This window comes from Nannospalax galili, unplaced genomic scaffold (assembly GCF_000622305.1).
Source record: "Nannospalax galili isolate Female #2095 unplaced genomic scaffold, S.galili_v1.0 scaffold149, whole genome shotgun sequence".
Taxonomy (NCBI): domain Eukaryota; kingdom Metazoa; phylum Chordata; class Mammalia; order Rodentia; family Spalacidae; genus Nannospalax; species Nannospalax galili.
The window spans coordinates 407,883-417,702 of record NW_008359763.1 but is presented as its reverse complement, the minus strand read 5'-3'; the positions used below and the strand labels follow the sequence as shown (position 1 = coordinate 417,702).

Genomic DNA, 9,820 nt, shown 5'->3' with positions numbered 1-9,820 from the left:
GGATATACAAGCCAAGAATGGCATAAGGCACCTCTCTCACCATTTTGTGCGGCTGTCAGGAAGTTACAGGATCTATACTTGAGTGTGGACTTTCCAGTGCAGCCGTAAATGGGGGAGGGGGCACCCACTCTTCTGTAAATAAACCCCCACCCTATGCTCTGTTAGAAAGCCCAATAAACTCCTTAAGATTTTCCAAAGAAAAAAGAACAGAGCTAACGGGACCCTTCACTGTCCCACCAAAATTACTGACCCCTATTGGCAAATCCTTTGGTCTTTGATTTCTTATTCCAGTTTCCCCTCTTAAACTTCATTGTGTGTGTGTATATATATATACCTGCTTCAAGTTATTTCTGGAAAAATGTGTTTAAAATTGCCTATCTTCGGATAAAAAAGAAAGCAGGCTGAGCAGGGGCCAGGGGAACAAGCCAGTAAACAGCATTCCTCCATGGCCCGTGCTCCAGCTCCTGCCTCCAGGTTCCTGCCCTGAGTTCCTACCCTCAGTAATGAACTGTGACCAGAGAGATCTAAGCTAAATAAACCCTTTCCTTCCAAGTTGGTATTGGTCAGAGTGTTCTGTCACAGCAATCAAAGACAAACTAGAACAGAAATTGGTACCGAGAGTGGGTATTGCTGTGACAGGCCTGACCTTGGTGTTTGTAGGATTGTGGAAGCATTTGGAACTTTGGGCTGAAAAAGTCATTGAGTGCTTAGAGTGTGTTGCTGTGGAGCTTGGAACAGTTATGCTGAAAGAGCTGTGGACCGATGGAGGCCTGGCTTGTGAAGCTTCAAAGGGAAGCAGAGACAATCAGGGCTGTTTGTGTGATATTTTGAATTGAGACTCTGTGGTTTCTGGTCGGCTGAGGCTGAAGAATCAGCTGTGATTAAGAAGAGACCAGAACCTGAAGTAAAACCTTTGCTTTACTGGGAGAATTGATGCTGGTTAGCTGGGGCTGAAAAATCAGCTGTAACAAGAGACCAGCATTACTGTGGTGAAATCTTATGGGAAGTATTTCCTCAGGGTCAGTGCACAGAAACTGTGGTCCACAAGGAGCCTGAGGCTCTATCTCAAGCTAGAAACAGTACTCAGTAATGTCTCCTGCATGGTTGTGTGTTGAAAGAGTGAAGGGGTCACAGAGAGCAGCTGAGGCTTGGCACTCCGAGAGGCCAGGAAAGGTCACTGGTGAAAGTGCAGCCTCGGTTGCAGTGAAGACCCCAGGATTGAAGGGGTCATGGAGAGAATCTGAGGCTTTGTACCCTGAGAAGCTAGAAGGGGCCATTGGTGAAGGTGTAGCCTCAGTTTCAGTGGAGACCCCAGCTTTTGGGGGATGCCAGGACCAGGAGACAACCAGCAAGGACAGCAGTAGGTGTGGAATAGAGCTGGCCTGGGTCTACAAGATGAGCTGTGTGTGCTGTGGACTGCAGAGTCAGAGGTGGAACTGCCAGAACCCTTTGGAGCCCAGAAGATCGTGAGTAAATCCTAGATGTCCAGCCTTGAGCTACTTTGCTGGACTTTGGTTTTGCTTAGGTGTGCCCGATTCTTCCCTGTGAAATAAGACAGTACTTATTTTGGATTTTATAGGAGTCCACGGTTAAGAGGCTTTTGAAAGAGACTATGGACTTTTAAGTGTTTGGATTTTTTTAAGGACTGTAGGAGTTTTAAGGTTGTACTGTCTTACATTGTGATATTAACATCATATCTTGAGGTCAAGAAATGGAAAAGTTATGGTTTCATAGTGATATGTTTGTGTGTCAAGTTGACAAGGGGTCAATTGTGCTGGATAGCTTTAATATCAACTTGACACACCTGGATTGAGGGGGCATCAGTTGGAGAATTGCCTCCACTGGCCTGGCCTGTGGCCATGTCTATGGGGCATCTTCTTGATTATTGAGTGATGTGGGAGGGCCCAGCCCACTGTGGGTGGTGCTACCCCTGGGCCTATGTTGCCTAAGAAAGTGAGTTGAGCACAGGTCAGGGGAGCAAACCAGTAAGCAGGGTTCCTGTGCTCCAGCTCCTGCCTCCAGGCTCCTGCCCTGAGTTCCTACCTTGGGCTCCCTGATGAACTGTGACCTGGGAGATGTAAAAACAAATAAACCCTTTCCTCCCCAAGTTGGTACTGGTCAGTGTTTTGTCACAGCCATTGAAGACAAGCTCGAATGTGGGGTCATATACACTAGTTGATGATGGTGTCAGATAGGAACAGAAACACCGTAATTCAGCTACAAGTGTCCCCTGGGCTCTGCAGGCAGCATGGGGCTCTAACCCAGAGAGTGTGTAACATATGATCCCTTTCCTCCTCTACTGAGGGAGATAGAAATATCTACTCACCCTCTAGCTGTTTATTTATAGTCCTGTCCATATTTTGTAGGTAAGAGAACTGAGTTGTAAAAGGATTTCCTGAAAATAGAGTGTAATTAATGTTTGTTGTTGGAGACGGGGAGGGTTTCACTCTGTAGCCCATGCTGGCCTGACCGGAACTCACTTTGTAGCCCAGGCTGGTCTCAGATCGGGGCAGCAATCCTCCTGCCTCACCCTCCCAAGTGCTGAGATTTCATACATGAACCGCCACACCTGGCTGAGCATATTTTTTGTTTGATCAATTTTTTAATAAGGAGGGGGCAGAGCGAGGGTGTTCAGGTGTGCCCAGCCCTGGAGGAAAACGGGGCAGCTGAGAAGACTTGGGATCTGCTGTTCTCTGGGTTTGCAGCTCCCTTAAGCACCCAAAGCTCTGGAGCCAGGGAGGAGAGTGTGGTGCTGTGGATCAGGATCTTTCAGGCAAGGAGCTTTTCCAGTACCTCATCTTCCCACCGAGGGAGCGCCTGGACTGGTTGCAGATCTTCCTGAGAGTGAGAACAGAGAGGCAATTGGACTTTTCTTGTCAATGGAGGCGTGGCGGAGCTTCCCACTGCAGCGTCCTCTAGGTCCAGCAGCACCTGGTCATAGCTGAGTGCAAGGCGCTGGGGGACCCGCGATCTGCAGCTTCAGGAAACCCTGGGCTCAGAGTCTCACTGACTACTCTGTGACTTTGGGTAAGGGGCTTTTCTGAGCCTCAGTATCCCTGTGTACAAAACTTCTGCCTAGAATGGGGATTCAAGGAGGTACCACGCACTGCACTCACTCCCAGGAGCTCAGCCACTGGTCCTGCCGGATCCCTGCCAGTGGTTCAGACCATGAGCGCCCTTGAGCTCCACCCTTTCTCCCCAAAACCCTATGGGGAGTCATGAGGAAGCGCTCTCCCAGGAAGGCCCCGGGAAGCGGTTCTGCCCATTGGCCTGCCGGCACCCCGGGTGCACGGAGATCCCGGAGCTGGGCGGGGAGCAGCCCACGTGATCGGGGAGGGTGGCACTGGGGCCTCTCTAGCGCTGGGCAGGTCCGAGTACACAGCTGCCGGCCCTGTGCGCTCTGACTGGACAGGGGCCACCCTTCAGTTTCCCTCCCAGGACCAAAGGAGCAGCGCTGAGGACTGGCGGGGCCGAGGACTGAGGGTCCCCAGGAGTGAGGCGGTGAGTTGGGGAGAAACCTGGGGTCTGGATGACCCACAGGAGAGGGAAACAGGCTCAGGGAGGTATGACTCCTCATTGGTAGCTGGGCCAGCCTCCAGTTTGGTCCAGGCTCCTGAAGAGAGCCCTCACTCAGCAAACTCCAAACTCTAAGCTAGGGGCTAACAAGTTGATTTTAGCACCTGGTGAGGCTAAAGCTTGGTCACCCTCCAGAATCTGAGTACTGGAGCCCAGGGCAGGAGGCTGTTTGGTGAGAGACTGGCTGCCCAGCATTGGGGGGGGGGGGGGGCGGCACCTGCCCTCCTCCAGATCTCTAAAGGCCCCAGGTTCAGTGGAGTCTCCTTGTGTTCACCCTCAGGCTCCCTCTGCCCACCCTCCTTGTTGTGGCGGTGTGAGGAAGATGGGTGGGTCGTGAGCATCGTAGGCATCCTGACCACTGGCCCAAGTCTACCGGAGCCCAGCCTCACAAATCAACAGGGATTTCACGGGGTCCACACCACTCTCACACTGACCTGAAAAGAGATGAACCTCTGTGTGTTCACTTGTGCCGTCCTGTTTCCGTATGCTGTGATTGCTGTTATGTTTTTGTGATTCCTTCTGAGGGCTTTGAATGACAAGGGTTCAAGGCCCCACTCTGTGCCCTGGTAAGAGTCTCCAAGAAAAGGCTGGGCTGCAGATCAGGAGCAGCTGGGCAGGTACAATGTTGTGCTCCAAATCCTAATGGCTCTCCACCTGCTCGTGTGTGTCTTTGGACATCCATGATCTTCCCTGAATTCTGAGCCTTAGGAAGAAGAAGCTTTCCTGGCCATGACCCCCACCCCACCCAAGTCTCTACAGTGTCCCTCCTTGGAATTCATGCAGCGGCAGACAGCTGCTGTCCTCCTTGGCCTCCCCCAGGCTCTGTGTCCCATCTCTATATTGGGAGCCATGGCAGGGGCCTCACTGGACTGACTGAGAACCTAGACCAGACACATGCATAAGGAGTCAGAGGGTCTTCCTGATGAAGGCACGGGAGACTACAAAAAGCTAAAAACTGCTGAGCACAGAGAGTTGGAGAGGGGGAGAAGAGGTCCCAGGGCCCTGTAGGCTAACAACGCCCTTCGCTGTCCCCCATGATGAGGCAGGATGGCCCACATGTGCCCCGGGCAGCTTTTAGGACTTCCTATCTTCCTTTCAAAAGGAACTTCTGAAAGAGCTGAACCCCACACACACACAAATGTGCACAAACATGCACATACATACTGCACCCTCCCCACCATGACGCCTCTTAATTCTAACACCCCAGCATCATGTTAGGCTAGAGATGGTCATAGATCATGAAACCCAACCTTCCACAGTACAGACCTTGAGAGAAAGAGAAGCTTGTCTCAGGCAGGCAAGCTGGCTATACCCGAGCTGGGCTGGGAGCCCAGCTACTGCATGCAGGTGCACCTGAGCCAGCACCTGCTGCTGTCTGGAGCTGAAGCTTTGGATGGAGGTCAGAACCTACGGTCATGGATAAGTGAGGTTCCTCAGAAATGGCTCAGAGTCTAGAGATCGGGGAAGACAGGCTGGAGGTGGCAACAGGAAGCTGGGCTTGTAGAGGCCATTGTAAAACTTCCCAAGGCACCTGGCACTTCAGTGGGGAAGGGAACACCCTTCTGGGTGGCAATGCCATAGTTCTGCTGCTGAAGGCTAGAGGCCCCAGTGTGCCTCTGTGGATGTCAGCCCTGTCCACACACATAACCACATCCAGCAGTTGCACACAGCCCCAAAGGTGCCACAGCCAGCACCTCAGCCCACACCTTTATCAGCAGGAATACAGCCACGCCAGCCCAGACAGCGGACACCCCTGCCATCATGGGCTGGCATCCGCTGACTTGCTCTCCGTTTGCTCACAGTCACTGGTGTGCCAAGGTTCTGGGGTAGCTGGCCCTAAAAGTGGCTAAGCCAGGTCTTTGTCTACAAGTGCTCAACCAAGTTTTCTCTCAGTGCAACCAAAATGCGAATGCGAGTCTCTGGTGGATACAGGCAACATTCCCTTGAAACTCTATGATTGGGCCTGATGGTCCGTCTTATAAACCAAACCAGCTCTCTCCACTTCCTGCCAGCTACTTTTCGTGAAGTCTCTCGCATTGCTGCTGTGATTATGAAGCAACTGGAGGCAGCTGGCACAGCAGAGATCTGAAATAGGATTAACTGAGTTAACTGAGCAGTGGAGCAGATACAACTGGAAAGTGGTTTGGGGTTGAGGGAACTCGTGACTAGGAGTTATCTGCACAGACGTGGAACAGTCAGAGCCTGGAGGCATCGCCCAGCCTTGCCCGACACACAGCAGGGCAGGCACAGGGAGGCCCTGCCCCCTCCATGGGCCTGGCACATTGCCTGCCCCTGTGTACTCCTTCACTGCTGTGAGTAGAGGCTTATAGGAGCATACCTCACTCTTGGGGAGCAAGCAAAGTAGAGGTGAGGGTGGGGCACTGGCTTGCTGGAGGCCCTGGCTATTCTGTTCCAGGGTCCTGCCCCTCTACCATAGTTCAAGTAAGTGTGTCCTGTGCTGACCATGAATTGAACAGTGAGACTGTCCTAGCAGCCCATCCCCAAAATGCCACTGACTTCTTGTGCATTTTAAAATGCTGAAATCAGACACATTTAATTTTAGGTTATTTCCTATAAATAATTCTTTTAATTCAAAGCATTGTACCAGTTCACTAAATGGGAGGATTCAATCATGGTAGATAAAGGAAAACGTTATGCTGGGGACGCTGGTTCTCAGCCTCTGGTTGTCTAGTAATATATGCGAACAAGCACTGCCCTTCATCAGTTCGGCCTCTGAAGATGTCATCAAATAAATTCAGAAGTGTTCTCCCCAGAACACTTCAAGAACCTGAGACCAGAGCTAAAGACAGCATCAGAGAAAAACTTTCCAGGGTACTCCCAACCCATAAGGTCCTAATGCATTGCTCCTGGCTTAGTGATAGATGCATGCTTTTACAGACTGACTTGCATCCTTCTGGCTCTCCTTAGCAGAGCAAAGCGAATGTCCTTGAGCCTGGGGATCATTCATGAATCCCTCTAAGATGAGCTTTGTCAAGATAGACTTCCTGACTAGATGTGGGGTGCAGAGTTCCTCCTGTCCGTGCTGCCTCCCCACCCACCTCCCATCATGGCTCTGCCCCAACTCCACTGCAGGATGGCAGCCTTGCTGTCCTAAGTAATCTGGAGCCTTCTCTTGTCTTGGCCCAGCAGGTTTCCCGGGCCCTTCAGTGCCCCCAGCTTCCAGTGTCATTTGGCATTTGGCTAAGAAACCAAGTAACTCTCACTATGAGAAACATCAAGGTTTCTCAGCGGGGCTGAGGGCACGCACAACCTCGGTCTGCAGCGGTCTCTGGATTTGGTGCTGATGTATGTGATCCCTCTGCCTGTCCACCCATTGGCCGCTAAGCACACTCTTAGAACATATAATGATGCACATGCATGAAGGTGCAGAGACAAAACCTATTCCTTTGTATAAGAACCTTAAAAATAATTAAGTGGAAAAGAAGTCAAACAGAGGCTGAGACACGGGGGTTTTCCTTTGGCTTTTCTTTTACACCTCAGAATTTAAGGGGCCATGAACTTTGGTTTCTATAAGAAGATGAGGTCCTCAGCTGAGGGTCACACTACTCTGAATTGACTCCAAGAATAGAAGTTGAGTGGATATTCTCCCTGTAAGACACTTTGTTCAAAATGATGAGAATTCAAAATGAATGTGCCCCAGTCACCCATCAAATAAGACCCTTTTGTTCTGATTCTTTAGAAGCCAGACACCACGTGTTGGGGGGGGGGGCTCAAAAATGTATTGGCTCCATGTGGTACTTCCTGTCCACATTGTATAGACCCTTTTGTTCTGATTCTTTAGAAGCCAGACACCACGTGTTGGGGGGGGCTCAAGAATGTATTGGCTCCATGTGGTACTTCCTGTCCACATTGTACGTCAGAATCACCATTACGCTACAGACTGGGACTATTAAGGGGTAGGAACAAAAAAATTGAAATTATCTTTCACCAATTTTAAGTCATAAAATGTTTAGGAGATATTCTGGTTGGCAGCCGTGGGCCTCTGTGGAAATTTTCACTTTAAGAGCATCTGCCTAGACCGTGTTACTTCTTAGGATTAACCTGGTATTCGTTACTTTTCTTTGCTATGACAAAATATCTGGCAGAAGCCTCTTAGGAAGGAGGGGCACAGTCCACCATGGTGGCGAAGTCAAACAGCGAGGCAGCGGTCACTCCACACACACAGTCAGGAAGCAGAGAGAGATGGATGCTGGTGCTTAGCTCGCTTTCTGTTTTTCCTTCTTAGTATAGGACCCTGGCCCATGGAACAGTGCCCCCTACTTTCAGGGTGGGTTGTCCCTCCTCAGCTGAACCTCTCTGGAAATGCCCTTAGAGGCACACCAAGAGCTGTGTCTTCTAGGTAATTCTAAACCCAGACATGTTGTCAATGGCCAGTCCAAACCATCGAGTCCAGTCTCCAGAGGACCCAGCACCATCAGCTCTGGAAGTTTGTGGGGAATGACCCAGAAGCTGGAACTGGCCTGGAATTGCACATGAAGATTCTTCTTTTCATCAGAATGTCCTGTGGCTTTCTCTTGGGAAATCTAACGGGAACCATGAACACCTGCCTCACAGTAGAGAGAGAATGGGGGGGTACTGTACGCAGGCAGGAAGTCAGTCGTTTCTTTGTAGAAGTGGAATGTGAGAATTTTACACAGCTGCTTACTTCATTTTTAACCACACAAAATTTATTAAATAGCCCTGACATCCAGACACGCATTTGTCTGTTTAGAAAACCACCCAGTCTGGTGCACAGACATCCTGAAGAATCAGTGGGTAAATTTCCGCTCTGCTTCTTACTCTGTGACTTGGTCAGTATCCTCAGGCTTCTTGGAGTTGACTGGGTGTGACCCTGTGACTTTCCAGGTCTGGTGCAGGCAAGAAGAGATGGGGAGAAAGCTGGACCTTTCCAAGCTCACGGATGAGGAGGCAGAGCATATCTGGGCAGTGGTTCAGCGAGACTTCGACCTCAGGAGGAGAGAAGAAGAGAGGCTTGAGTGAGTGTCTGGCTGAGTCACAGGGCTCTGGCCCTCTGCTGCCCATGTGGCTGTCACCTGGGGTGCCTTGGGTGGGTATGTGGCCAGAGGTGGGGCGTGAACAGCCTGGATGGGAAGCCACGACCTGGGAAATGGTTCCGTTTTCAGACTTTGAGTTCGTCGTTGCTAAAATGAGGCTTTCCATTTTTCTCTGAAGAGCTGTCTTTCAACTTGACCCAGCTTCTGAGCGCTGTCTCTTGAGCCACGTGGTCCTCAAGCCCAGGCTGTGAAGGGGGAAGAGCTACAGGTGCTGTGTGGGGAAGGTGGTGTCACTCTGATGGCAGAGGCTAGCTTACAGCCTCCTGCTTAGCACTGTGGGGAGCGCCGCCTTCCTGGGTCACCCAGCCTGGGTGCCTCACCCTCCCCAGAGCCTGAGCCAAAATCTACCTTTGCCGTCTACACTTCCATCTGCCCCTCCCACATGGCAAGTTAATTTGTCTGTCTGGCTCCTGTTCTTTTCCCTTGATGTCGTTTTGGGTTTGGTCGGCTTGTCGAGGACTGAGGAAATGCTGAAGGAAGACAGAAAAGAGGCCAGGGAGGCCACCAAGCCTGAAAGATGGGGGGGCTTGGACTGCTCCAGGAGGAGAGGGGGTTCAAGACTCCAAGAAATGACTCCATGGGGTGGAGGGGCTGAGCATGTCGGCTTCCCCTGGGTCACTGCAGCCTTGGAAGGCACAAGCAGCACACCACTGCAATGCGGTCAGGCACACTGGAAGGCAGGGCCGGGAGACATGCCCAGGGATTGGATGTGGGGTCTTGAGCTTGGAAGGAGTCAAGGGTGACCCCAAGGTTGTGACCTGCTTGAGAGAAGAGCGCTCGGAGCAGCTCGGCTGGGGAAGGCACAGCTGGAACTGGTCTGGGGAAGCCAGGAACTTATGTGGGACATGCTGTGTCAGGTAGTCCGTGAGCAGCTAGACTGTGTGCTGCTGTGGAGCGGTCACCATAGACAGGCTCTGTACCGTCCCCTAAGGTTGCTAGATATGTAACTTGTAAACTGCAAAAATCAGCAGTGTAAAACACAAATCCATCTCTTACAGCTTTGGAGGTCAAAGACTCCAAAACCAATATGTCCTCAGGGCTGGTTCTTCCTGAAGGTTCTGTGGGAAGCCTGTTTCCTGGCCTGTGGGGATGCCCAAATTCCTTGGCTCATGGACCCTTTTCCCATCCTGGATCCCTAAGACCATCAGCACAGTCTCTCTCTCTTTCTT

At 51.2% G+C, this 9,820-nt stretch overlaps 1 protein-coding gene and 1 long non-coding RNA gene across 4 annotated transcripts in view; one reads left to right on the top strand and one right to left on the bottom strand.

Moving 5' to 3' along the window:
• Positions 1–3,349: 3,349 nt before the first annotated feature.
• Mlph (melanophilin) overlaps positions 3,350–9,820 on the top strand; it is a 48,883-nt gene continuing 42,412 nt past the window's right edge. Inside the window, exons 1-2 of the mRNA XM_017795723.2 lie at positions 3,350–3,501; positions 8,443–8,573. Of these exons, the coding sequence (XP_017651212.1) occupies positions 8,464–8,573 (110 nt within the window). The 5' untranslated portion in view covers positions 3,350–3,501; positions 8,443–8,463. The remainder of the gene's footprint in view (positions 3,502–8,442; positions 8,574–9,820) is intronic.
• Positions 8,457–9,820, bottom strand: part of LOC115068555 — a 2,657-nt gene continuing 1,293 nt past the window's right edge. The window contains exons 3-4 of one of the 3 annotated variants that reach the window (XR_003847901.1): positions 8,631–8,862; positions 8,457–8,544 (exon numbers count right to left, since the gene is read on the bottom strand). This is a non-coding gene — a long non-coding RNA (uncharacterized LOC115068555). Of the gene's footprint in view, positions 8,863–8,999; positions 9,122–9,820 lie in introns of all 3 variants that reach the window. The other 2 variants (XR_003847900.1, XR_003847899.1) reach the window with 2 other exon arrangements.